Source organism: Salvelinus namaycush, chromosome 3 (genome assembly GCF_016432855.1).
Source record: "Salvelinus namaycush isolate Seneca chromosome 3, SaNama_1.0, whole genome shotgun sequence".
Classification (NCBI taxonomy): domain Eukaryota; kingdom Metazoa; phylum Chordata; class Actinopteri; order Salmoniformes; family Salmonidae; genus Salvelinus; species Salvelinus namaycush.
The window spans coordinates 73,158,406-73,186,279 of record NC_052309.1 but is presented as its reverse complement, the minus strand read 5'-3'; the positions used below and the strand labels follow the sequence as shown (position 1 = coordinate 73,186,279).

General features: G+C 50.3%; 1 protein-coding gene across 1 annotated transcript in view; it reads right to left on the bottom strand.

Annotated features, from left to right (window-relative positions):
* LOC120037573 (histone deacetylase 5-like) overlaps window positions 1–27,874 on the bottom strand; it is a 93,963-nt gene that overhangs the window by 6,054 nt on the left and 60,035 nt on the right. The window contains exons 7-15 of the mRNA XM_038983583.1: window positions 25,376–25,507; window positions 22,763–22,893; window positions 12,696–12,803; window positions 5,804–6,041; window positions 5,469–5,674; window positions 5,002–5,304; window positions 2,324–2,477; window positions 1,019–1,152; window positions 657–777 (exon numbers count right to left, since the gene is read on the bottom strand). Coding sequence (XP_038839511.1) covers window positions 657–777; window positions 1,019–1,152; window positions 2,324–2,477; window positions 5,002–5,304; window positions 5,469–5,674; window positions 5,804–6,041; window positions 12,696–12,803; window positions 22,763–22,893; window positions 25,376–25,507 — 1,527 coding nt within the window. The remainder of the gene's footprint in view (window positions 1–656; window positions 778–1,018; window positions 1,153–2,323; window positions 2,478–5,001; window positions 5,305–5,468; window positions 5,675–5,803; window positions 6,042–12,695; window positions 12,804–22,762; window positions 22,894–25,375; window positions 25,508–27,874) is intronic.

The following is a 27,874-nucleotide window of genomic DNA, read 5'->3' as shown; positions in this document are numbered from 1 at the left end:
AATCCATTTTAGATTACGGCTTTTTTTTTTTACCATCGTTGTCTGCAAGTCCTGTTCTGCTCAGCACCGCACATACAGTTAACTCACTTTGATGTGTGTGTGTAGTCGACGGTTCAGTCACTGCAGTGCTGTTTTGCAGCTGATCCAGTCACACCTCCCCTCCCCCCCCCCCCCCCCCCCCGTCTCTTCTATGAGACCCAGCCTAGCTATGAGTCACCCAGACGGGGGTGGACGGGCCCTTTCCCCTCGACCAGCAGGTCTAAAAATACTCCCCTGCGCCTGTCAGGGGAGCTAAGCCTACAAACAATCCACCTGACTGCGTGTGAGTGTGGGGGTGGATGGATGGATGGGAGAGGGAAAGTCACTACTTTCAAGGATGCTTGGGGCAAATATTGTTTCCACCATTCGAGCAAAATGGCTAGGGAAACACACATGCATGCGTACACACACACAAATATATCTGAGGAGTAAAGACATTTACATTTAAGTCATTTAGCAGACGCTCTTATCCAGAGCGACTTACAAATTGGAAAGTTCATACATATTCATCCTGGTCCCCCCGTGGGGAATGAACCCACAACCCTGGCGTTGCAAGCGCCATGCTCTACCAACTGAGCCACACGGGACCAAAGACATGAAGAGATGAGGTTAGGCACCTAAGAGCTTCTTGCTGTCTAGTTTCTGTCTGTTGAGGGGACTGGTGCCATACAGCAGGGTGTGGTATTCTGAATGCACAGTCTGGATCTCATCCAACGTGGCCTTCCTCCCCCGAATCCTCTGTACACGGTAAAGGAAAACACACGTAGCACACAATACATCAATTTCATTCAGGGTTATGTTGTATTGCTAATTGAGAAGTGATTTTTAAAATGAACTTGAACTAATAATGGATAAAGCTCATTCTCATCTCAACATATAGCTACCACTCGCTTGTTTAAGTTACTGAGAAGAAATTCTCTTTGGAAATATGGAACGGAGCTGGTTGCTATTCTAGCTGTAGTGTGCAGGGTGCCCTCACCTCACAGCGGCCCAGCAGCCCAGTCTCCTGCAGCCGGGACCACACACTCTGGATGCGGCCGGCGTGCTCTGGGTGGATGTGGGTGTTCCCACACATACACTGGTGCTTCAGCATAAAGGTGTCGTACACCAACCCTGAGAAGGAGATGATAGGAGAGGCAGAGAGAAAAAGAGAGGAGGGAGAGAGAAAGAGTGCAAAAGAAAGATGGAAAGAAAGGGTTGGCATGAGTGAGAAAGATAAGGGAAAGAAAAAGAGAGAAAGAAGAAAAATTTAGCTTTTCAAGGCAGGGTAGGAAGAAGACCAAGAACAGGGCAACCTGTCTCCAACTTCTCTCTCAGAACAAAATGGTGACCCCCATTACCCAGCAGGTCAGAGCATAATAAGATCATAATCTCAAATTGATTTTTTCATGTTAGGACCTTTGGAGATGTTAATGATTCCATGGTGGAGGATGGCTCCATGTCATCCTGCCATCCTGGTTTCATCAGATCCAACCCTGCAGGCTCTCGCCATTATTATTTTCTCTGCTGAAATAATTACACCCAGGCAGGCTGCTTGCCTCAGCCCTTATTGGACTCATCACTTAGTACAGGGGTTCCTAAACCTTTTCACTCAGGGGGGCCCCCTTCCAGCATTAGGAAACATCCCACGCCCCCAACCACATCTATTTACAGCTTATTTCTTGCAATTCCACACATTTTGTTATTGGTTGCATAGACAATTTTAGTTTTAAAGCAATTCTATACATTTTGCCATGTCTAATGTGTATTCGTGATAGTAGAGTGACAAAAAAAAGTACATCTAAAAAAACAAAATAAAAACCATTAGCTGATCTGAACATTTCTGACAAGTTATAAATAGCTCTCTAAGGTGCAGTGACTGACATGACAAGAGGAACTGATGATGCACTACCCAATTTCGAAATTGCACCTTGTGCATTCTACTATTCAACTTTCAAGAGTAAGTTTAAAGCCGGACTGAGTTCCTGCCGACCCCTCGCCACGCCCCACAGTTTGGGAAACATGGACTTAGTCAACACGTCCTATTCTGCAGGGCCATTTGACCATGGACTGGCTAGGGAAGTGTTTTTTTTCTGAAAGTGTCTTTTCTCTAAAGGTCGATGGCTTTCGTTAGTGTTTAACTAATAGGGATTCATTGCTAAAGCTCTACTATCTACCACTATGACAAAAAAAATACAGCGATTCAGATAGATAACTAAGTTGAGACAGCTTCTTTCATATTGTTCAATGGGTCCTGATCGTCTCACTTTGTATGTCATCTGTTCCAAAAACCAAAGCTGCGTACCTGTAGTGAAGAGGTGCTTGATGGGGACCTCACCCATGGGAGCCCCCTTGACGCTGGCAGTGGCAGGGGAGGACTGGGCCCTTCCCAGAGGTCTGTGAGGCATGCCCGAAATGGACAGGGACGCCTGGAACACATTGAGCTGTTGCAGGTGATACTGGTCGGAAAAAAATCGGGGACAAAATAACAAAATAGAGAAATTTTGAATACCAACTAAAGCTTTGAATAATGTCTCATCATGAGACACTGACTGGACTTCAGTGTGAGGGAATTGGCTTAGTATATAAAATCAGCTCTGTGGCTTTCATTGGTTACATCAGATAGAAATACTGCAACCTTGAGAGAGAAGTGACATTTCACAATAGCTGCAAACTGAAGCTGCCACCTCAGGCCAATGGAACGAGGGGAAAATGGGAGGGAGGTGGAGCTAAATTAAGCCTGTTATAGACTAAACATGGGCCCTGGGTAGAAACTTAAAGGCAAACACTTATCCCCATACAAGCCTCAAAAGGCAGGGCAGGACAAGGACCGAGCCTTCCCAACAGCCAAAAGACTACTCTGACAATTCCCCAGCTGTAAACAGTGGCTGAGCTAACGGGGCTCTGCTTTCTGTCAATGAGAGAAGCACCACACATCCAGACAGGAGCTGTGTGAGCTCTAGGAAAAAACTAACGCGACAGATGCGCCTTCTAACAGATCAAATGACAAGGTTCACGGTTCTTATGCATCTTTTTTACCTGCGGACGGTTTGTTTCAAGACCTTGAGATGGGAGCGGAGTTTACGCTCGCGGACGCGCACACACACACACACACACACAAAGGTCCGGCAGGACCACACCTTGCTAACCCCTTTTTAAACGAGAGATCCTAAGGCAATGCGGGCTCTCTTATGCGTCTCTCTCACCGTCTTTTCGCTTTCTATTGTACAGGGCGGCTCAGATCCATTTGTATTCAAGGCACCACAGCAGACAAGTAGAGCAGAGTCAGAGGGAAAAAAAAGTTCAGCAGGGAGGCAGTGTGTGTGTGTGTGCGGGGGGGGGACTCGAATGCCAAAATAGGTTTTTGAGGATGTCGTCTCTACAGAATGACTGCATACACCCATGCTCCCTCCCTCCCTATGCCCCCCATACCCTAAAAACTCCTATCCCCCTAGCCCGTCACAACAGAAATAGTACTGCAGTAGCCTACCTCCCTGGTGGGTGGTGAATTGGTGTAAAGTGCAGGGGAAAAAGGGGGGAGAAAAGGGCTGGCATGGTGAAGAGAGGGGGGGAGAAGGGCGGGGGTGGGAGGGAGAGGGGAATGATTCACCAAGGAGAGATGAGTCACAGATGAGTCCATTCACTGAAATGAGAAAAAGCAGCAAGAGCAGGGGAGGGAGGGTGTGTGAGCGCACGTTGAGGGGGAGAAGACGCAGCCTGAATTCTGATGCTTTTCTCTCCTCTGATATTTTTTCTCAATGGTGTGTGGGAGTAGGAGAGCGGTTTATTTTATATTCTCCCTCACTGCATTGGTTCTTCCTCCCTCCAACGCACAAACAGCATTTCTTAGAGGAACGTGACCACAAAACATGTCCATTCTTTTCCCCTCTTTTTAACGTTACGTATTAATTGCTGTCAATGACCATAATTTAGAGCCAAATATGACAACCAACAGCAACATAGCCAACTGTGGCCGTTTACTGTATTATATTGTAATGTTTAGGTCCTCAAGAGTATGAGGTGCTGATGAGGATCCAAATGCATGTCAACTACTGAGTAGAGCAGCTCTCTGTCTCGGCCAATGACAGCTAAACCCAAATTCAATCCATCTTAATTACCTGTAGTAATTAATTTATATATATATATATATTTTTTTTTTTTAATCGTCCACTTGCCCTTTCGCAACTTTTGTTTAACAACTTTTAACTGGAGACGCTGATCCTCTTGGTAATTTGTGAAAGAACTGCAGGCGATTCATTCTCGAGAGCTTGTTCCTTTATTTCCTGCTAAGTGCAATGGATGACTCACAAGCGGGTGGGAATTAAGGCTCTCATTCTTCTGTAGGGAGCTATGATGATGATGCCTCGCACAGCTCTGCCTTCCGAGAGGGGATACCCTTTTCTAAATCACCAGGCCCCCGCAAAACTGAACTCACCACTCGAACTGGGTGTGAGCGCCAATCTATGTAGCCACATCGCTAATGATGACGTTCCTACCTTTTCAACTGCATAGCCTTTGCTACTGACCTTTGGTAGGTCATTTCTGCAATCTACACCCCTCCCTGGAGTGATTGGTCATTCTAGACAGTTTCTTGCTATTAAGTCATAAATGGCTCATTATAATAGGTACAATGACGAATCAAGTCACTAGGTTTAGTCATCACAGACAGACGTCACTGGAACAGATGTGGGAAGTTCAACAACGAATGGGGTCAGAATATTTTTACTGCACTGTTAGGAACAAGCATTTCGCTGCACCCGCTATAACACCAATACACTTTGATTTGATTCCAGCAGAATTAATCATAATACAAGGAAAGACAAAACTCATGGTTTATAAATAAACTATTTGCACCTCTAATTGGCTCTCTGATTTTCTTACAGAAAGTCATCTTAGTGTTAAACTTGCAGGGTAATACATTTTGTTTTTCTCTATCAAAGTAAAATGAAATGCAAAATGTCTTTTAAAAAATTCAGTATTTACTTGGCCGTAAGGTACGCCGTCCTCATCACACTCCCTCAGCTCGATGGCCTCGTCTTCATCATCCTCTTCCTCCAGGTCGCTCTCTGTGCTCTCGCCCTTCAGGGGGGTCAGCAGACGTTCTGAGGGGGGCGACGTCCCCCCCGACTCTTCCTTCTGGAGCCTCTGCTCCTGAGGACGCCCCTCCCCCAGATGCTCAGACTCCACCCCCTCCTCCTGCATCTCCTGTGTCTCTGTGAGCTCCTCCTCTGTCTCCTCGGGGTGGGTGGGCGGTTGGCGAGGAAGCTCCACCCCTTTTGACAGAATCTGGTGTGGTTGACAGATAGGGAGAGTTAGACACTGCTGCCACATGTACAGTATACTACACCCCCCAGTCCAGTCCAGGCAAATGGCATAAAAGTATTGTTTTAACCTGCAAACACAACCATAACCTCTAATATTGTAGTAGTGTTCCTTGTGGCGCCCCCTACCTTGTTGAGCTGGTACTGCTTCTGCTTCTCCAGGAAGTGCTGGTGCTGCTGCTGCATGACGAGCTGCTGCAGGGCCTGGGGGCTCTGGGGGAGGGGCGCAGACTGTGTGCGGCTCAGGGGCCGGTGGCGCGGCAGCTTATTCACCGTGCGCATACTGTTGGACACCCGCTCCCCCGTCACCAATGGCGACTGACCATACATGGGGACTGGAGGGAGGAGGAGTCAGAGAGACGCATTTCAGAAGAGGCCGTATGTATTTGTATCTATATTTACCTGCAAGTAGGACGCTCTGCTGGCAGGGATATAAGAGTATAAATATATGTTGGTAGATGTACCTGAGAGGAGGGCACTCTGCTGGCGGGCCTGCTCCAGCAGGAGGACGTGCTGCAGTAGGGAGGAGTGACTGCTGTGGCTGTTGGGGGCCTGGGTGGAGTCTAAGTCGTGTTGCATACCAGGTGGCAGGCATGACGCCGGCAGGGACGAGGTGCTGACAAACTTGCCCGTCAGAGCCCCACCCTGACGCATGGTCTGGATGGCCTGCCTCTCCGCCTCCTGCAACAGCTTCTGATTAGCCTGAGGATGGAAGGGGGTTTAGCTAAGTCAGAATGTCTACATCAGAGGACAACTCTGGTTCAGGGGAGTGTGTGCTGGTTTCTATTTGACCTCAACTTAGTGGGATGGAGCAGGTTCAGGTAGTTTTTTTTACGAGTACTTAATTTTTTTTTTTTTAAGAAGCTATTTTTAGAACACAAGGCCCGAACTGGGAAAAACATTTGTGCACATTTACCTTTATGCCAACAGTGACAGGTTCTGACTTCTAAACTTGAAATATTGTTAATCATCAAGTATCCTATGGAAAGGAGAAGGGCCACAGTCTGGTTGTTACACCAGAAGTTAACCTCTTAGCGCTAGGGGACAGATTTCTTTTTTTTTTTTGAAAATAATGTCCGTTTACGTTGGGCACATTTTCTCTGGCCCAGATCGTAGAATATGCATATAATTTACAGATTAGGATAGAAAACACTCAAAAGTTTCCAAAACTGTCAAAATATTGTCTGTGAGTATAACAATACTTATTCTTTATGCGAAAACCTGAGAAAATGTAACCCGGAAGTGCTACATTTTTTTTTATCTGTGTTTCCTGGCCCGCCTATCCTCCATTTAAAGGGGTATCAACCAGATTCCTTTTCCAATGGCTTCCTCAGGCTGTGACCAGGCTTTAGACAGTTTCAGACTTTTATTTTGAAAAATGAACAAGTGTTTTCAAAACTAGTCAAGTGTCCTCCGAATAGTTCCTGCGCGCGTGAGAGGAGCTCCCCATTTTCCATTTGTCTCTTATTGAATAGGTAATGGTCTGGTTGAAATATTATTGATTATGTTTGTTAAAAACAACCTGAGGATTGATTATAAAAAACATTTGACATGTTTCTACGACCATTACCGATACTTTTTGGAATTTGTCGAACGGAACACGGCTTTGATTTTCTGAGCATAATGCGCAACCCAAATGGCGGTTTTTGGTGATAAGTCATATTTATCGAACAAAAATAACATTTGTTGTGTAACTGGCAGTCTCGTGAGTGGAAACATCCGAAGATTATCAAAGGTAAGCGATTAATTTCATTACTTTTCTGACTTTCGTGACCAAGCTAACATAAGGCTAGCTTGTTGTAGCATTGAAAGCTACACTCACAAAAGCTTGGATTTCTTTCGCTGCAAAGTATATTTTCAAAATCTGACACGATAGGTGGATTACCAACAAGCTAAGCTGTGTTTTGGTATATTTCACTTGTGATTGCTTGATTATAAATATTTTTAGGAATATTTTTGCATTCGGCGCCCTGCAATTCTAGCGGTTGTGTAGGAAAGTGATCCCGTAAAAGGGATCCGTAGCTGAGAGAAGTTGGTTATCTGTAGGAGGAATGTAGTGGTGGAGTCAACTAAGGTTGAAAATGAGCCAGGGGCTTGGAATGTACTGAGTTAAGGAAAGGCAATCACATGGTTGCGGTCACTGATAAGGGTGGAGAGCTGTGGATTACTGAGGAATGGGGGTCGAGGTCAGGTCAGGTCACCGTAAGGGAGAAGGAACAGTTTATTAACCACATCACTTAACTTCCTGACTAGCAATAAATATGTAATGTTTAGAGGGAAGGAGGAGAATTCACCTAAATTGGGGTATATACACTGCTCAAAAAAATAAAGGAACACTTAAACAACACAATGTAACTCCAAGTCAATCACACTTCTGTGAAATCAAACTGTCCACTTAGGAAGCAACACTGATTGACAATAAATTTCACATGCTGTTGTGCAAATGGAATAGACAACAGGTGGAAATTATAGGCAATTAGCAAGACACCCCCAATAAAGGAGTGGTTCTGCAGGTGGTGACCACAGACCACTTCTCAGTTCCTATGCTTCCTGGCTGATGTTTTGGTCACTTTTGAATGCTGGCGGTGCTTTCACTCTAGTGGTAGCATGAGACGGAGTCTACAACCCACACAAGTGGCTCAGGTAGTGCAGCTCATCCAGGATGTCACATCAATGCGAGCTGTGGCAAGAAGGTTTGCTGTGTCTGTCAGTGTAGTGTCCAGAGCATGGAGGCGCTACCAGGAGACAGGCCAGTACATCAGGAGACGTGGAGGAGGCCGTAGGAGGGCAACAACCCAGCAGCAGGACCGCTACCTCCGCCTTTGAGCAGGAGGAGCACTGCCAGAGCCCTGCAAAATGACCTCCAGCAGGCCACAAATGTGCATGTGTCTGTTCAAACGGTCAGAAACAGACTCCATGAGGGTGGTATGAGAGCCCGACGTCCACAGGTGGGGGTTGTGCTTACAGCCCAACACCGTGCAGGACGTTTGGCATTTGCCAGAGAACACCAAGATTGGCAAATTCGCCACTGGCGCCCTGTGCTCTTCACAGATGAAAGCAGGTTCACACTGAGCACATGTGACAGACGTGACAGAGTCTGGAGACGCCGTGGAGAATGTTCTGCTGCCTGCAACATCCTCCAGCATGACCGGTTTGGCGGTGGGTCAGTCATGGTGTGGGGTGGCATTTCTTTGGGGGGCCGCACAGCCCTCCATGTGCTCGCCAGAGGTAGCCTGACTGCCATTAGGTACCGAGATGAGATCCTCAGACCCCTTGTGAGACCATATGCTGGTGCGGTTGGCCCTGGGTTCCTCCTAATGCAAGACAATGCTAGACCTCATGTGGCTGGAGTGTGTCAGCAGTTCCTGTAAGAGGAAGGCATTGATGCTATGGACTGGCCCGCCCGTTCCCCAGACCTGAATCCAATTGAGCACATCTGGGACATCATGTCTCGCTCCATCCACCAACGCCACGTTGCACCACAGACTGTCCAGGAGTTGGGGGATGCTTTAGTCCAGGTCTGTGAGGAGATCCCTCAGGAGACCATCCGCCACCTCATCAGGAGCATGCCCAGGCGTTGTAGGGAGGTCATACAGGCACGTGGAGGCCACACACACTACTGAGCCTAATTTTGACCTTTTTTAAGGACATTACATCAAAGTTGGATCAGCCTGTAGTGTGGTTTTCCACTTTAATTTTGAGTGTGACTCCAAATCCAGACCTCCATGGGTTGATACATTTGATTTCCATTGATAATTTTTGTGTGATTTTGTTGTCAGCACATTCAACTATGTAAAGAAAAAAGTATTTAATAAGAATATTTCATTCATTCAGATCTAGGATGTGTTCTTTTAGTGTTCCCTTTATTTTTTTGAGCAATGTATATATATAACCTTGGTTTGAGCTTGTCATAGTTGTACGTGAGTTTTTTACTGTTTAATTAGAACATAACAGCAGCTATGGCGAATTTATTATAACCATTACAAATAACAAATCTTAATTGCTAAATTGCCTCACACACACACACACACTCAGCAAAAAAAGAAACGTCCTCTCACTGTCAACTGCGTTTATTTTCAGAAACCTTTACATGTGTAAATATTTGTATGAACATAACAAGACTCAACAACTGAGACATAAACACAAGTTCCACAGACATGTGACTAACATAAATTGAATAATGTGTCCCTGAACAAATGGGGGGGTCAAAATCAAAAGTAAGTCAGTATCTGGTGTGGCCACCAGCTGCATTATGTACTGCACTGCATCTCCTCCTCTTGGACTGCACCAGATTTGCCAGTTCTTACTGTGATATGTTACCCCACTCTTCCACCAAGGCACCTGCAAGTTCCCGGACATTTCTGGGGGGAGTGGCCCAAGACCTCACCCTCCGATCCAACAGGTCCCAGACATGCTCAATGGGATTGAGATCAGGGCTCTTCGCTGGCCATGGCAGAACACTCACATTCCTGTCTTGCAGGAAATCACACACAGAACGAGCAGTATGGCTGGTGGCATTGTCATGTCAGGATGAGCCTGCAGGAAGGGTACCACATGAGGGAGGAGGATGTCTTCCCTGTAACGCACAGCGTTGAGATTGCCTGCAATGACAACAAGCTCAGTCCGATGATGCTGTGACACACTGCCCCAGACCATGACGGACCCTCCACCTCCAAATCAATCCTGCTCCAAAGTACAGGCCTCGGTGTAACGCTCATTCCTTCGACGATAAACGCGAATCCGACCATCACCCCTGGTGAGACAAAACCGCGACTCATCAGAAAAGAGCACTTTTTGACAGTCCTGTCTGGTCCAGCGACGGTGGGTTGTGCCCATAGGCAACGTTGTTGCCGGTGATGTCTGGTAAGGACCTGCCTTACAACAGGCCTACACATCCTCAGTCCAGCCTCTCTCAGCCTATTGCGGACAGTCTGAGCACTGATGGAGGGATTGTGCGTTCCTGGTGTAACTCGGGCAGTTGTTGTTGCCATCCTGTACCTGTCCCGCAGGTGTGATGTTCGGATGTACCGATCCTGTGCAGGTGTTGTTCCACGTGGTCTGCCACAGAGGACGATCAGCTGTCGTTCTGTCTCAGGCGTCTCACAGTACGGACATTGCAATTTATTGCCCTGGCCACATCTGCAGTCCTAATGCCTCCTTGCAGCATGCCTAAGGCACATTCACGCAGATGAGCAGGGACCCTGGGCATCTTTCTTTTGGTGTTTTTCAGAGTCAGTAGAAAGGCCTCTTCAGTGTACTAAGTTTTCAAAACTGTGACCTTAATTGCCTACCGTCTGTAAGCTGTTAGTGTCTTAATGACCGTTCCACAGGTGGATGTTCATTAATTGTTTATGGTTCATTGAACAAGCATGGGAAACAGTGTTTAAACCCTTTACAATGAAGATCTGTGAAGTTATTTGGATTTTTACGAATTATCTTTGAAAGACAGGGTCCTGAAAAAGGGACATTTCTTTTTTTGCTGAGAGAGAGAGATATGTATATATATATATATATATAAACTCATACAATAATTGTTTTGCTATTTAAAAGTTAATTTATTGAAACCGTACTATCAACTATTTATATCGTGGAACACAATCTTCAAAAAGGCAGCAACCTCAGCAGTGGCACTTGCTTGTAGAAGCCTATCTGTGCAATGGCATAGCTTTGTTTTGTTATTTCAGCAGGCAAAATGCTCTTCTTTCCCAAACCCTTATCACAATCAAGAGACCTATTTTATTGTAAAAAAAACAAAAAAACATGTAAAATAACTAAATGATATAAAACAGAATTTCCAAATGAAAAAAGTTTCCGGTACAAAGTGATCTCACGTCTGGAACAGTCATTCTCAGAGTGATCCTTTAAAACGGGGCTCAATTTGGCGAGGTGAAATCATTTTTTCCGGGTTACAAACCCAAATCTGTCTTCTTTTCCATATACAGACGTTCAATTTTGTTTATTCTGCCTTTTCTTTGGAATTTTCCAAATGGATTAACAATTCCACATTGAACATTGCATGGGGATGAATTACAGCCATGACATCTGTTTGGTGAGTAGGCCTAGGCTTAATGATTCTGATAAATGTTTAGGGCGGCTATAGCCTAGGCTAACCAATTCTAAATGGACTAGTAGTTCACAAAGTAGCATAAGTGGAAAATAGACAGGACACAATCTTTCCAAAACTGCAGCGCTCGTTGTTAGAACATATTTCCCTACTTCAGCGAAGTAGTCCATTAAGAATGTGATAAAACTGTCATCATTTGGCAAGGAATGAAGCTTGTGTATCCCATCAGTTAGGTTTTTAATAGGCATTTGTTTCTGTAGGCCTAACGGGAGCCTGCGGCTATGGAACCCTGACCTATTCACCGGACGTGCTACCTGTCCCAGACCTGCTGTTTTCAACTCTCAAGAGACCGCAGGAGCGGTAGAGATACTCTCAATGATCAGCTATGAAAAGCCAACTGACATTTACTCCTGAGGTGCTGACCTGCTGCACCCTCGATAACTACTGTGATTATTATTATTTGACCATGCTTGTCATTTATGAACATTTTGAACATCTTGGCTCTCTCTAATTGTCTCCTTCTCTCTTTCTTTCTCTCTCTCGGAGGAACTGAGCCCTAGGACCATACGTCAGGACTACCGGGCATGATGACTCCTTGCTGTCCCCAGTCCACCTGGCCTTGCTGCTGTCCCAGTTTCAACTGTTCTGCCTGCGGTTACGGAACCCCTACCTGTCCCAGACCTGCTGTTTTCAACTCTTAATGATCGGCTATGAAAAGCCAACTGACATTTATTCCTGATTATTATTTGACCATGCTTGTCATTTATGAACATTTTGAACATCTTGGCCATGTTCTGTTATAATCTCCACCCGGCACAGCCAGAAGAGGACTGGCCACCCCTCATAGCCTGGTTCCTCTCTAGGTTTCTTCCTAGGTTTTGGCCTTTCTAGGGAGTTTTTCCTAGCCACCGTGCTTCTACACCTGCATTGCTTGCTGTTTGGGGTTTTAGGCTGGGTTTCTGTACAGCACTTTGAGATATCAGCTGATGTACGAAGGGCTATATAAATACATTTGATTTGATTTGTGGAGAGGGAGCGGTCGGAACGCAACTGAGTGAGTGAGACAAGGAGGGGAAAGGGAATTTAGGGAGAATAACTGTGATGCTTAGCTTGGTTTTCTTTTTGTTGTGCCCCACAAATGCACATGTACAAACGGAACACTAGAGTCAAAGCAAATTAACGTCTTCAAGACAACATTTTGATATCTGGTTAAAGATGGAGTTTTTACATCCGTTCGAGTACTCATGCCTATCCCTAGTTTCTAGTGTTCAGAATTTCGGTATAGTACTCACGGTGAGGTGCGAGTTGGCTGGCAGGCCCAGGGAGATGTTAGGCAGCGAGGGGGACGTGTAGAGGCTCAGTGGACTGACTGTCCCATCAGCGTGGAGGGACCGCAGCTGCTGCACAGAAAAGAGGGAGGAAAAAGTGATTGAGTGAGAGAGAGGGCGAGAGAGAGAGGGCGAGAGAGAGAGGGGCGAGCAAGAGAGAGGGGCGAGCAAGAGAGAGGGGCGAGCAAGAGAGCGTGTGAGGGCAAGAGAGAGAGAGGGGCGAGCGAGCGAGCAAGAGAGGGGCGAGCGAGCAAGAGAGGGGCGAGCGAGCAAGAGAGAGAGGGGCGAGCGAGCAAGAGAGAGAGGGGCGAGCGAGCGAGGGGCGAGCGAGCGAGAGAGGGGCGAGCGAGAGAGAGAGGGGCGAGCGAGCAAGAGAGAGAGGGGCGAGAGAGAGAGGGCGAGCGAGAGAGGGCGAGCGAGAGAGGGCGAGCGAGAGAGGGCGAGAGAGAGGGCGAGAGAGAGGGCGAGAGAGAGGGCGAGAGAGAGGGGCGAGAGAGAGGGGCGAGAGAGAGGGGCGAGAGAGAGGGCGAGAGAGAGGGCGAGAGAGAGGGCGAGAGAGAGGGCGAGAGAGAGGGCGAGAGAGAGGGCGAGAGAGAGAGGGGCGAGCAAGAGAGCGTGTGAGGGCAAGAGAGAGAGAGGAGCAAGAGAGAGGAGCGAGCAAGAGAGAGGAGCGAGCGAGCGAGAGAGAGAGGGGCGAGCGAGCGAGAGAGGGGCGAGCGAGCGAGAGAGGGGCGAGCGAGCGAGGGGCGAGCGAGAGAGGGGCGAGCGAGAGAGGGGCGAGCGAGAGAGGGGCGAGAGAGAGAGGGGCGAGAGAGAGGGGCGAGAGAGAGAGAGGGGCGAGAGAGAGAGAGAGAGGGGCGAGCGAGAGAGAGAGGGGCGAGCGAGCAAGAGAGAGAGGGGCGAGCGAGCAAGAGAGAGAGGGGCGAGAGAGCAAGAGAGAGAGGGGCGAGAGAGCAAGAGAGAGAGGGGCGAGAGAGAGAGGGGCGAGAGAGAGAGGGGCGAGAGAGAGAGGGGCGAGAGAGAGAGGGGCGAGAGAGAGGGGCGAGAGAGAGGGGCGAGAGAGAGGGCGAGAGAGAGAGGGGCGAGCAAGAGAGCGTGTGAGGGCAAGAGAGAGAGAGGAGCAAGAGAGAGGAGCGAGCGAGAGAGAGGAGCGAGCGAGCGAGAGAGAGAGGAGCGAGCGAGCGAGAGAGAGAGGGGCGAGCGAGCGAGAGAGGGGCGAGCGAGCGAGAGAGGGGCGAGCGAGCGAGAGAGGGGCGAGCGAGCGAGCGAGGGGCGAGCGAGCGAGGGGCGAGCGAGCGAGGGGCGAGCGAGAGAGGGGCGAGCGAGAGAGGGGCGAGCGAGAGAGAGAGAGGGGCGAGCGAGCGAGAGAGGGGCGAGCGAGCAAGAGAGGGGCGAGCGAGCAAGAGAGAGAGGGGCGAGCGAGCAAGAGAGAGAGGGGCGAGAGAGCAAGAGAGAGAGGGGCGAGAGAGCAAGAGAGAGAGGGGCGAGAGAGAGAGGGGCGAGAGAGAGAGGGGCGAGAGAGAGAGGGGCGAGAGAGAGAAGGGCGCGAGAGAGAGGGGCGAGAGAGAGGGGCGAGAGAGAGGGGCGAGAGCGAGCGCGAAAGAGAGAGGAGCGAGCGAGCAAGAGAGAGGTGCGAGCGAGCAAGAGAGAGGTGCGAGCGAGCAAGAGAGAGGTGCGAGCGAGCAAGAGAGAGGTGCGAGCGAGCAAGAGAGAGGTGCGAGCGAGCAAGAGAGGTGCGAGCGAGCGAGCGAGCAAGAGAGAGGTGCGAGCGAGCGAGCGAGCAAGAGAGAGGTGCGAGCGAGCAAGAGAGAGGAGCGAGCGAGCAAGAGAGAGGAGCGAGCAAGAGAGAGAGGAGCGAGCAAGAGAGAGAGGAGCGAGCAAGAGAGAGGAGCGAGCGAGCAAGAGAGAGGAGCGAGCGAGCAAGAGAGAGGAGCGAGCGAGCAAGAGAGAGAGGAGCGAGCGAGCAAGAGAGAGAGGAGCGAGCGAGCAAGAGAGAGAGGAGCGAGCGAGCAAGAGAGAGGAGCGAGCGAGCAAGAGAGAGGAGCGAGCGAGCAAGAGAGAGGAGCGAGCGAGCAAGAGAGAGGAGCGAGCGAGCAAGAGAGAGGAGCGAGCAAGAGAGAGGAGCGAGCGAGCAAGAGAGAGGAGCGAGCGAGCAAGAGAGAGGAGCGAGCGAGCAAGAGAGAGGAGCGAGCGAGCGAGCAAGAGAGAGGAGCGAGCGAGCGAGCAAGAGAGAGGAGTGAGCGAGCGAGCAAGAGAGAGGAGCGAGCGAGCAAGAGAGAGGTGCGAGCGAGCAAGAGAGAGGTGCGAGCGAGCGAGCAAGAGAGAGGAGCGAGCGAGCGAGCGAGCAAGAGAGAGGAGCGAGCGAGCGAGCAAGAGAGAGGAGCGAGCGAGCGAGCAAGAGAGAGGAGCGAGCGAGCGAGCAAGAGAGAGGAGTGAGCGAGCGAGCAAGAGAGAGGAGCGAGCGAGCAAGAGAGAGGTGCGAGCGAGCGAGCAAGAGAGAGGAGCGAGCGAGCAAGAGAGAGGAGCGAGCGAGCGAGCGAGCAAGAGAGAGGAGCGAGCGAGCGAGCAAGAGAGAGGAGCGAGCGAGCGAGCAAGAGAGAGGAGTGAGCGAGCGAGCAAGAGAGAGGAGCGAGCGAGCAAGAGAGAGGTGCGAGCGAGCAAGAGAGAGGTGCGAGCGAGCGAGCAAGAGAGAGGAGCGAGCGAGCAAGAGAGAGGAGCGAGCGAGCGAGCGAGCAAGAGAGAGGAGCGAGCGAGCGAGCGAGCCAAGAGAGAGGAGCGAGCGAGCGAGCAAGAGAGAGGAGCGAGCGAGCGAGCAAGAGAGAGGAGCGAGCGAGCGAGCAAGAGAGAGGAGCGAGCGAGCGAGCAAGAGAGAGGAGCGAGCGAGCGAGCAAGAGAGAGGAGCGAGCGAGCGAGCAAGAGAGAGGAGCGAGCGAGCGAGCAAGAGAGAGGAGCGAGCGAGCGAGCGAGCAAGAGAGAGGAGCGAGCGAGCAAGAGAGAGGAGCGAGCGAGCAAGAGAGAGGAGCGAGCGAGCAAGAGAGAGGAGCGAGCGAGCAAGAGAGAGGAGCGAGCGAGCAAGAGAGAGGAGCGAGCGAGCAAGAGAGAGGAGCGAGCAAGAGAGAGGAGCGAGCGAACAAGAGAGAGGAGCGAGCGAACAAGAGAGAGGAGCGAGCGAGCGAGCAAGAGAGGAGCGAGCGAGCGAGCAAGAGAGAGGAGCGAGCGAGCGAGCAAGAGAGAGGAGCGAGCGAGCGAGCAAGAGAGAGGAGCGAGCGAGCGAGCGAGCAAGAGAGAGGAGCGAGCGAGCAAGAGAGAGGAGCGAGCGAACAAGAGAGAGGAGCGAGCGAGCAAGAGAGAGGAGCGAGCGAGCGAGCAAGAGAGAGGAGCGAGCGAGCGAGCAAGAGAGAGGAGCGAGCGAGCGAGCAAGAGAGAGGAGCGAGCGAGCGAGCAAGAGAGAGGAGCGAGCGAGCGAGCAAGAGAGAGGAGCGAGCGAGCGAGCAAGAGAGAGGAGCGAGCGAGCGAGCGAGCAAGAGAGAGGAGCGAGCGAGCAAGAGAGAGGAGCGAGCGAGCGAGCGAGCAAGAGAGAGGAGCGAGCGAGCAAGAGAGAGGAGCGAGCGAGCAAGAGAGAGGAGCGAGCGAGCAAGAGAGAGGAGCGAGCGAGCAAGAGAGAGGAGCGAGCGAGCGAGCAAGAGAGAGGAGCGAGCGAGCGAGCAAGAGAGAGGAGCGAGCGAGCGAGCAAGAGAGAGGAGCGAGCGAGCGAGCAAGAGAGAGGAGCGAGCGAGCGAGCAAGAGAGAGGAGCGAGCGAGCAAGAGAGAGGTGCGAGCGAGCGAGCGAGCAAGAGAGAGGAGCGAGCGAGCAAGAGAGAGGAGCGAGCGCAGAGAGAGCCGAGCAAGAGAGAGGAGCGAGCGAGCGAGCAAGAGAGAGGAGCGAGCGAGCAAGAGAGAGGAGCGAGCGAGCAAGAGAGAGGAGCGAGCGAGCGAGCAAGAGAGAGGAGCGAGCGAGCGAGCAAGAGAGAGGAGCGAGCGAGCAAGAGAGAGGAGCGAGCGAGCAAGAGAGAGGAGCGAGCGAGCGAGCGAGCAAGAGAGAGGAGCGAGCGAGCAAGAGAGAGGAGCGAGCGAGCAAGAGAGAGGAGCGAGCGAGCAAGAGAGAGGAGCGAGCAAGAGAGAGGAGCGAGCGAACAAGAGAGAGGAGCGAGCGAGCAAGAGAGAGGAGCGAGCGAGCGAGCAAGAGAGAGGAGCGAGCGAGCGAGCAAGAGAGAGGAGCGAGCGAGCGAGCAAGAGAGAGGAGCGAGCGAGCGAGCGAGCAAGAGAGAGGAGCGAGCGAGCAAGAGAGAGGAGCGAGCGAACAAGAGAGAGGAGCGAGCGAGCAAGAGAGAGGAGCGAGCGAGCAAGAGAGAGGAGCGAGCGAGCGAGCAAGAGAGAGGAGCGAGCGAGCGAGCAAGAGAGAGGAGCGAGCGAGCGAGCAAGAGAGAGGAGCGAGCGAGCGAGCAAGAGAGAGGAGCGAGCGAGAGAGCAAGAGAGAGGAGCGAGCGAGCGAGCAAGAGAGAGGAGCGAGCGAGCGAGCGAGCAAGAGAGAGGAGCAAGAGAGAGGAGCGAGCAAGAGAGAGGAGCGAGCGAGCGAGCAAGCGAGAGGAGCGAGCGAGCAAGAGAGAGGAGCGAGCGAGCAAGAGAGAGGAGCGAGCGAGCAAGAGAGAGGAGCGAGCGAGCGAGCGAGCAAGAGAGAGGAGCGAGCGAGCAAGAGCGAGCAAGAGAGAGGAGCGAGCGAGCGAGCAAGCGAGAGGAGCGAGCGAGCAAGAGAGAGGAGCGAGCGAGCAAGAGAGAGGAGCGAGCGAGCGAGCAAGAGAGAGGAGCGAGCGAGCAAGAGAGAGGAGCGAGCGAGCAAGAGCGAGCGAGCAAGAGCGAGCAAGAGCAAGAGCGAGCAAGAGCGAGCGAGCAAGAGCAAGAGCGAGCAAGAGCAAGAGAGAGGAGCGAGCGAGCGAGCAAGAGAGAGGAGCGAGCGAGCGAGCAAGAGAGAGGAGCGAGCGAGCGAGCAAGAGAGAGGAGCGAGCGAGCGAGCAAGAGAGAGGAGCGAGCGAGCGAGCAAGAGAGAGGAGCGAGCGAGCGAGCAAGAGAGAGGAGCGAGCGAGCGAGCAAGAGAGAGGAGCGAGCGAGCGAGCAAGAGAGAGGAGCGAGCGAGCGAGCAAGAGAGAGGAGCGAGCGAGCGAGCGAGAGAGGAGCGAGCGAGCGAGCAAGAGAGAGGAGCGAGCGAGCCAGCAAGAGAGAGAGGAGCGAGCAAGAGCGAGCGAGCAAGAGCGAGCGAGCAAGAGCAAGAGCGAGCAAGAGCAAGAGCGAGCAAGAGCAAGAGCGAGCAAGAGCAAGAGCGAGCAAGAGCAAGAGCGAGCGAGCAAGAGAGAGGAGCGAGCGAGCGAGCAAGAGAGAGGAGCGAGCGAGCGAGCAAGAGAGAGGAGCGAGCAAGAGAGAGGAGCGAGCGAGCGAGCAAGAGAGAGGAGCGAGCGAGCGAGCAAGAGAGAGGAGCGAGCGAGCAAGAGAGAGGAGCGAGAGAGCCAGCAAGAGAGAGAGGAGCGAGCGAGCCAGCAAGAGAGAGAGGAGCGAGCGAGCCAGCAAGAGAGAGAGGAGCGAGCGAGCCAGCAAGAGAGAGAGGAGCGAGCGAGCCAGCAAGAGAGAGAGGAGCGAGCGAGCCAGCAAGAGAGAGAGGAGCGAGCGAGCCAGCAAGAGAGAGAGGAGCGAGCGAGCGAGCCAGCAAGAGAGAGAGGAGCGAGCGAGCGAGCCAGCAAGAGAGAGAGGAGCGAGCGAGCGAGCCAGCAAGAGAGAGAGGAGCGAGCGAGCCAGCAAGAGAGAGAGGAGCGAGCGAGCCAGCAAGAGAGAGAGGAGCGAGCGAGCCAGCAAGAGAGAGAGGAGCGAGCGAGCCAGCAAGAGAGAGAGGAGCGAGCGAGCCAGCAAGAGAGAGAGGAGCGAGCGAGCCAGAGAGAGAGGAGCGAGCGAGCCAGAGAGAGAGGAGCGAGCGAGCCAGAGAGAGAGGAGCGAGCCAGAGAGAGAGGAGCGAGCCAGAGGAGCGAGCCAGAGGAGCGAGCCAGAGGAGCGAGCCAGAGGAGCGAGCCAGAGGAGCGAGCCAGAGGAGCGAGCCAGAGGAGCGAGCCAGAGACAAAAAAAGCGGGGGTATTTTCCAGAGAGGGAGAGTGAAGTCTTCCAGCTCACTAAAACATCCCATCAGTGCATGTATATTTAATCTACCCTAGCAACAACTAGAGAGAGGAAGAAAGGAATCCATCTTGTGTTCTATCTGACCCTCTGCAGTATAAACAGATAGGACAGGAGCTCTAACCATAGTGTGACTCATTCTTTCAGCTCGCACAACATTTCTCTCCAAATGCCGCCGAGGCTTCCAGTTCCCTTTGAACAAATGGCTGTTATTTGATGTTTGTGCAGGTGTGCTAGCTAGTACCATTTCAGGAGCTTTTTGTAACTTGCCATTTAGACTTCACCTGGCTAACACTGTACAGAAACCCCACATACTGTAGGCTGTGTCCGAAATCTGTCTTGCCTACTACTTACTAAAAATACATACTGTGTACTAATAGCTACATACTATTTAGAACGTACATACTACATACTATTTAGAACGTACTGTTTAGTAAAAACGTATGCCGTAAGCAACGAATATCAACATCCATTTAAAAAAATATATAATTTCACCTTTATTTAACCTGGTAGGCCAGTTGAGAACAACTGCGACCTGGCCAAGATAAAGCAAAGCAGTGTGACACAAAGAGTTACACATGGGATAAACAAACGTACAGTCAATAACACAATAGAAAAGTCTATATACAGTGTGTGCAAATGGCGTAAGGAGGTAAGGCAATAAATAAGCCATAGTAGCAAAGTAATTACAATTTAGCAATTAAACACTGGAGTGATAGATGTGCAGATGATGTGCAAGTAGAAATACTGGTGTGCAAAAAAGCAAAAACGTTAATAAAACAATATGGGGATGAGGTAGGTAGTTGAATGGGCTATTTACAGATGAGCTATGTACAGCTGCAGCGATCGGTAGGCTGATGCTTTAAGTTAGTGAGGGAGATATAAGTCTCCAACTGGAACGAATAGCAAAAATCGCTAAAGTCATTGGCAGCAGAGAACTGGAAGGAAAGGCAGCCAAAGGAAGTGTTGGCTTTGGGGATGACCAGTGAGATATACCTGCTGGAGCGCGTGCTACGGGTGGGTGCTGCTATGGTGACCAGTGAGCTGAGACAAGGCGGGGCTTTACCTAGCAAAGACTTATAGATGACCTGGAGCCAGTGTGTCTGGCATGAATATGTGGCGAAGGCCAGCCGACGAGAGCATACAGGTCGCAGTGGTGGGTGGTATATGGGGCTTTGGTGACAAAACGGATGGCACTGTGATAAACTCTACTCAGCAAACTGGATGCTGTCTGAGGCCATTTTGTAAATGACATTGCCGAAGTCAAGGATCGGTAGGATAGTCAGTTTTACGAGGGTATCTTTGGCAGCGTGAGTGAAGGATGCTTTGTTGCGAAATAGGAAGCCGATTCTAGATTTAATTTTGGATTGGAGATGCTTAATGAGTCTGGAAGTAGAGTTTATAGTCTAGCCAAACACCTAGGTATTTGTAGTTGTCCACATATTCTAAGTCAGAACCGTACAGAGTAGTGATGCTGGACGGGCGGGCAAGTGCGGGCAGTGATCGGTTGAAGAGCATCCATTTAGTTTTACTAGCAGTTGGAGGCCACGGAAGGAGTGTTGTATGGCATTGAAGCTCGTTTGGAGGTTTGTTAACGCAGTGTCCAAAGAAGGACCAGACGTTTACAGAATGGTGTCATCTGCGTAGAGGTGGATCGAGGAATCACCTGCATTATGAGAAGGCATCATCTAATGTCCAATCGCGCTTGTTCCCCCGCCAGCCGTTCATTTTAGTAGGCCATATTCTGATTATCAGCTGTTGTCAAACACACGAGTGCAAAAAGACAATTCTCTTCCTCAATAGTGTGCAGCAATTTCTACTCGATGAAAAGACGAAATTAGTATTACATCCTAGAATTTAAAGCATAATGCATTTTTGAAATTTCACATTTTACTTTATTTTCCACATACCCAAAAAGCATACTATTTAGAATGCAATATCGGTATTCGGACACAGCCATATTTCTCCCTGCCTTGACTTTTTCTCAAGGGCCTTTCTCTTTTTCAGCTCCCCCCAGTGAGTGTCAGCCTTTTTCACAGGTTCTCACTGATAATGACGTTATTGGGGGAAGACTGACTCAACAGAATCACAATTTTAAAAACAGGGAAAATGCTTCTTTTTTTTTTAAAGTCACCATGCATCCCAAACAAGGTGTTGATCCATGGCAAACTGCCCTATTTGGTGTTAAAACAATGTCACACTCTCCTTTCTGTGTCCGTCTGACCATTTATCAGCCCGGATCTGCTGGGGCGGCGATGACGCAATAACGTTCTTGATGGGGGTGGCTATTTTGGAAAGTTGCACACAGCAGGCTAACAAGGCGCTTGTTATGTCATCAGCGGTCGACTGTTTCTCCGCTTCGAGAGAATGGCAGTAATCAAGTATTTTCAGGGAGGGAGGGGAGGGAAAATAAATGGTCTCAGAGATTGACTAATGCTTATAATTTTTGTTGCCCTACTTTTGGAGAGAAGAGAGAGGCAGTATTTTTGGGTGTTATAAAATGGCAGGGGGAAGATGGCTATAAATTGAGTGTTGAGAGAGCTGTCTGAATGAGAGGACAAAATGCTCATTTGAATTCAAATCATCAATCCTGTGTGAACACACACACAATTCAATGATTTGTTCTACCAAATAAAAAACACAATTATCCATTAAAACACAGGTCTTCTAAAACAGATATGAGGAGGTGGATATGGAGAGTAAGACAGAGTACCTGAGGGCTATAGTGTTCCAGCTACAGCTGTTCTGTAAGTAGCCTGACTACCAGAAAAAACTCAAGTCACAGGGACAAGAACTGGTAGTTCTGATCAGTGAACTTACAGTATGTTCTGCAATGAAATAGCTAAGGCAGCTAGGCCTATATTTATCTTACAAAATGAACAATGGATCAGGTTTTATTATCAAAATGGAGGATAGCAGTCATTCAGAACACTATGGCTAGCTCTCTCTCCCTCCTACATCCCCCTTCTCATCCCTCTCGCTTTCTCTCCCTCAAGGTTAAGATGTTCCTGGGGCCACTTGATGCTCAGTGTGTATCAGACCAACCTCCCTCCCCCCCTAGTCTACCCAAGCTTATTTTCAGGCCTTACTCACTGCAGTCAGCCGCTATCCTCTCGCCCTAGTTTACAAGTCAGCCAAGCACAATGACCATACAAGCATAAAGAATAAGCTACTATTAGCCCAAAAGAACAGTCTACCTAGTCATGTAACACTCCTCATAAGTCCCCATTGCGTTCGATCTATAACTAACAGCAGGGTTGATAAAAACTAAACCAAACCACCAGGTAGCCTAGTGGTTATAGAGTTCAGCCAGTAACCGAAAGGTTGCTGGATCGAATCCCCGAGCTGACAAGGTAAAAATCTGTCATTCTGCCCCTGAGCAAGGCAGTTAACCCACTGTTCCCCGGGCACGGACGACGTGGATGTCGATTAAGGCAGCCCCCCGCACCTCTCTGATTCAGAGGGGTTGGGTTAAATGCGGAAGACACATTTCAGTTGAAGGCATTCAGTTGTACAACTGACTAGGTACCCCCTTACCCAATCAGAATGGGTTCCATTTGCGTCTCTGTCTTGCAACACTTTTTATACTAATGCTTCTAATGCGATGAGACATTTTATAAAGCATGCACTCTGTTGGTCCCTGGTACCACAACCTTTTGTCCAAGCTATAGGTGATGGATTTTGTATGGTGTGTTATAAAAATGCATCAACACAGACAAACAGCAACACACATTTCAGGGGTTATAAAGTTCCATAGAAGGTAGAATTAGATTGTTTTGTGCAGAAGGGAGGCCCCCCTTGACCCCCTAGCATCCTCCCACAGCCCTCCCCTCTCTTACCTCTGCGTGGATGTTGGGGACAGAGCCGCTGGAGCCGTTCTCTGCGATGGCGCTGTTGGAGCTGTTGGGCGAGCTGGGCCCGGAGCCAGGGGCACTGCTGCACATGGAGGACACTGCAATGACAATGGACACTGCAATGACAATGGAACAGGCCACTCAGAGACAGAACCAATGCAGCATCCCAGACAGACAGACACCACCGCCAAAACCCCTGTGTGGTACAGCCTTTCTCCAGGCTTGCATCAAACTGTACAAATGTGTGAAGAGAAATGTCTAGGTTTTATCAGGCAGTTTTCTATGAGTATACAGAAAGGTAGAAACAGAATAGACTATCATTGGTAACATATACATGGAATCAGAGAACTAGGAAAAAGGACTTCCTAACGTTTCTTTGACTCTCAAGAGGCCAACATTCTAAGTCCCAAATCCGAACATTCCCAAAAACCCTGTTCTCTTCTTCCCTACTCCACTGCCAGCTAACCCCCCCCAAACCCATCCCCTTTTGTCCTATTCAAGCCTTGCGTATTAAAACCTCTTAAGGATTAGGGGTGGAGTTTACACTTTTGGGGAAAATCGTTCAAAATTTAAAACGGCCTCCTACTCAATTCTTGCTTGTACAATATGCATATTATTATTAATATTGGATAGAAAACACTCTCTAGTTTCTAAAACAGTTCTAATTATTTCTCTAAGTGAAACAGAACTCTTTTTACAGCCAATTTCCTATCCGGAAGTGAGATTTCCAAAATCGAGTCCTCTCTTCAAGAGCTTGTCTATAAAAGGGCACGTCACTTATGACTGTAGAAACACGCCATACGCCTTCCCCTGGGTGTCATGCGGAAATGAGAGCAGAAATGAGGTGATTATCTCGTTCAGGGGTTGAATACAACCTCTTTGATTGAGAGGACCGCCATTTATTTTTTGTTGGGAGGCGCGAATTTGGACCTGGTATCGCCTCCTGGAAAACCGTATTTATTGATGAATATGATCTCCGGCTTCGATTTTATTCGATACATGTCACAATATCATCCTAAAGTATGTTTTTTCAATATAGTTTAATTATATTATTGAAATTTATTCTGGACTTTAGACGTGATGCGACGCAAGAATTTTGTCAAGATGGAGAGGTTAGCGTCGCACTGCCAGTGTGCTTGCTAATTCAAGAGGGAAATCGTTCGTTCTGGATCGAAATAAAGACGTTTCTGAACAAAGGACCCCTTGGAGAACATTCTGATGGAAGATCAACAAAGGACCCAATTTGGGATGCTTTTTCATATATCTGTCGAACTGTGCTATGCTACCGTTCGACTAGAATCAATGCTGCTGTGTGCTAGCTAATGTAGTAAGCTAATATAACGATATATTGTGTTTTCGCTGTAAAACACTTAGAAAATCGGAAATATTAGCTATATTCACAAGATCTTTGTCTTTCATTTGCTATCCACCATATATTTTTCTGAAATGTTTTATGATGTGTAATTAGGTAGTTGACGTTGGTGTCTATTTACTCTGGCTGCTCCCGTGCTATTTCTGACTGTAGCTATGATGGTAGCTATGATGGTAGCAGTAATGTAAAACTGATTTATAGCTCAAATATGCAAATTTTTTGAACAAAACATAGATTTATTGTGTAACATGTTATAGGACTGTCATCTGAGGGAGTTGTTTCTAGGTTAGTTAGGTTGGTTCTAGGTTAGTTAGGTTGGCTTTGTGCATGCTACCTGCATGCTACCGGTGCTGTGAAAAATGTCTGTCCTCTTTTGTATTTGGTGGTGAGCTAACATAAATATACGTGGTGTTTTTGCTGTAATACATTTAAAAAATCGGACATGTTTTCTGGATTCACAAGATGTTTATCTTTCAAATGCTGTATTGGACTTGTTAATGTGTGAAAGTTAAATATTTCCCCCAAAATTTTTTTTGAATTTCCCGCTCTGCCTTTTCAGTGGAATGTGGGAGGAGTTCCGCTAGCGGAACCCCTATCCTAGACAGGTTAATCCACACCCTACCCTAAAGTCCCAGCTATTTTTGTTTGTCTCCAATAAGCACCTATATTTAGTCCCAGAAAAGCTTCTGCTTTCATTAGCAGATGAAACGGGAGAGTTAAATCAAAAGCCTCTATAAGCATAGCTACTGTTGTGGTCTCGAGAACAACCAGCATTTATACGATCTCCTATGTTTACATAGTAGTTGCACGTGACATGAAAACGGCTAATAGGGCAAACCCTTAAACCTAGCATATATTAGCTAGCTCCAGTACTAGGTCTGTAAAGGCACTGTGTGGCATGTGTATATAGCCAACCTGGCTAAGTGGGTTATGTAACTAGGTCCTTCTGGGAAATGAGCTAGAGGTGTAGAGTGCCGCGGGCCCTCCGGATGTCTACTTTTTCCATCAGGCCAGAGTTGAAATGACTGTTTTATGTTAAGTAGGGTGTGATTTTAGATGGTTTAAGGTTCACCCAACTGGATGCTTCTCACTGGGGTTGGTTTACAACTATGAAATGGCACAGGGTGTGGAATTCCAGTTGAAAAGTGTACAATGTATTTGTATGTGAGTATGTAAATGCATAATGGATGAGAGTGTAAATGCATGGTGTGTGTGTGCGCTCTCACCAGAGATCTCGATGGCTCTCTTTTTGAAGGTGCTTATCACTGTCCCGTCCTTCCTCCTCAGCAGAGGACTGCTCCGCCTCTCAGCTACCTTCTGTTTTAACCGCGAACGCACCTTCAGATTGGGCTCTGAGGCTGTCGGAGAGACAGGCGAGAGAGATAGCGGCGAGAGAGAGAGCGCGCGAGAGAGAGAGAGCCCGAGAGAGAGAGAGCGCGCGAGAGAGAGAGAGCCCGAGAGAGAGAGAGCGCGCGAGAGAGAGAGAGCCCGAGAGAGAGAGAGCGCGCGAGAGAGAGAGAGAGCCCGAGAGAGAGAGAGCGCGCGAGAGAGAGAGAGAGCCCGAGAGAGAGAGAGCGCGCGAGAGAGAGAGAGAGCCCGAGAGAGAGAGAGCGCGCGAGAGAGAGAGAGAGCCCGAGAGAGAGAGAGCCCGAGAGAGAGAGAGCGCGCGAGAGAGAGAGAGCCCGAGAGAGAGAGAGCGCGCGAGAGAGAGAGAGCCCGAGAGAGAGAGAGCGCGCGAGAGAGAGAGAGCCCGAGAGAGAGAGAGCGCGCGAGAGAGAGAGAGCCCGAGAGAGAGAGAGCGCGCGAGAGAGAGAGAGAGCCCGAGAGAGAGAGAGCGCGCGAGAGAGAGAGAGAGCCCGAGAGAGAGAGAGCGCGCGAGAGAGAGAGAGAGAGAGAGAGAGAGCGCGCGAGAGAGAGAGAGAGCGAGAGAGAGAGCGCGCGAGAGAGAGAGAGAGCCCGAGAGAAAGCGCGCGAGAGAGAGAGAGAGCCCGAGAGAAAGCGCGCGAGAGAGAGAGAGAGCCCGAGAGAAAGCGCGCGAGAGAGAGAGAGAGCCCGAGAGAAAGCGCGCGAGAGAGAGAGAGAGCCCGAGAGAAAGCGCGCGGGAGAGAGAGAGAGCCCGAGAGAAAGCGCGCGAGAGAGAGAGAGAGCCCGAGAGAAAGCGCGCGAGAGAGAGAGAGAGCCCGAGAGAAAGCGCGCGAGAGAGAGAGAGAGCCCGAGAGAAAGCGAGCGGGAGAGAGAGAGAGCCCGAGAGAAAGCGAGCGGGAGAGAGAGAGCGCGAGAGAAAGCGCGCGAGAGAGAGAGAGCCCGAGAGAAAGCGCGCGAGAGAGAGAGAGCCCGAGAGAAAGCGCGCGAGAGAGAGAGAGAGAGCCCGAGAGAAAGCGCGCGAGAGAGAGAGAGAGAGCCCGAGAGAAAGCGCGCGAGAGAGAGAGAGAGAGCCCGAGAGAAAGCGCGAGAGAGAGAGAGAGAGAGCCCGAGAGAAAGCGCGAGAGAGAGAGAGAGAGAGCCCGAGAGAAAGCGCGAGAGAGAGAGAGAGAGAGCCCGAGAGAAAGCGCGAGAGAGAGAGAGAGAGAGCCCGAGAGAAAGCGCGAGAGAGAGAGAGAGAGAGCCCGAGAGAAAGCGCGAGAGAGAGAGAGAGAGAGCCCGAGAGAAAGCGCGAGAGAGAGAGAGAGAGAGCCCGAGAGAAAGCGCGAGAGAGAGAGAGAGAGAGCCCGAGAGAAAGCGCGAGAGAGAGAGAGAGAGAGCCCGAGAGAAAGCGCGAGAGAGAGAGAGAGAGAGCCCGAGAGAAAGCGCGAGAGAGAGAGAGAGAGAGCCCGAGAGAAAGCGCGAGAGAGAGAGAGAGAGAGCCCGAGAGAAAGCGCGAGAGAGAGAGAGAGAGAGCCCGAGAGAAAGCGCGAGAGAGAGAGAGAGAGAGCCCGAGAGAAAGCGCGAGAGAGAGAGAGAGCCCGAGAGAAAGCGCGAGAGAGAGAGAGAGCCCGAGAGAAAGCGCGAGAGAGAGAGAGAGCCCGAGAGAAAGCGCGAGAGAGAGAGAGAGCCCGAGAGAAAGCGCGAGAGAGAGAGAGAGCCCGAGAGAAAGCGCGAGAGAGAGAGAGAGCCCGAGAGAAAGCGCGAGAGAGAGAGAGAGCCCGAGAGAAAGCGCGAGAGAGAGAGAGAGCCCGAGAGAAAGCGCGAGAGAGAGAGAGAGCCCGAGAGAAAGCGCGAGAGAGAGAGAGAGCCCGAGAGAAAGCGCGAGAGAGAGAGAGAGCCCGAGAGAAAGCGCGAGAGAGAGAGAGAGCCCGAGAGAAAGCGCGAGAGAGAGAGAGAGCCCGAGAGAAAGCGCGAGAGAGAGAGAGAGCCCGAGAGAAAGCGCGAGAGAGAGAGAGAGCCCGAGAGAAAGCGCGAGAGAGAGAGAGAGCCCGAGAGAAAGCGCGAGAGAGAGAGAGAGCCCGAGAGAAAGCGCGAGAGAGAGAGAGAGCCCGAGAGAAAGCGCGAGAGAGAGAGAGAGCCCGAGAGAAAGCGCGAGAGAGAGAGAGAGCCCGAGAGAAAGCGCGAGAGAGAGAGAGAGCCCGAGAGAAAGCGCGAGAGAGAGAGAGAGCCCGAGAGAAAGCGCGAGAGAGAGAGAGAGCCCGAGAGAAAGCGCGAGAGAGAGAGAGAGCCCGAGAGAAAGCGCGAGAGAGAGAGAGAGCCCGAGAGAAAGCGCGAGAGAGAGAGAGAGCCCGAGAGAAAGCGCGAGAGAGAGAGAGAGCCCG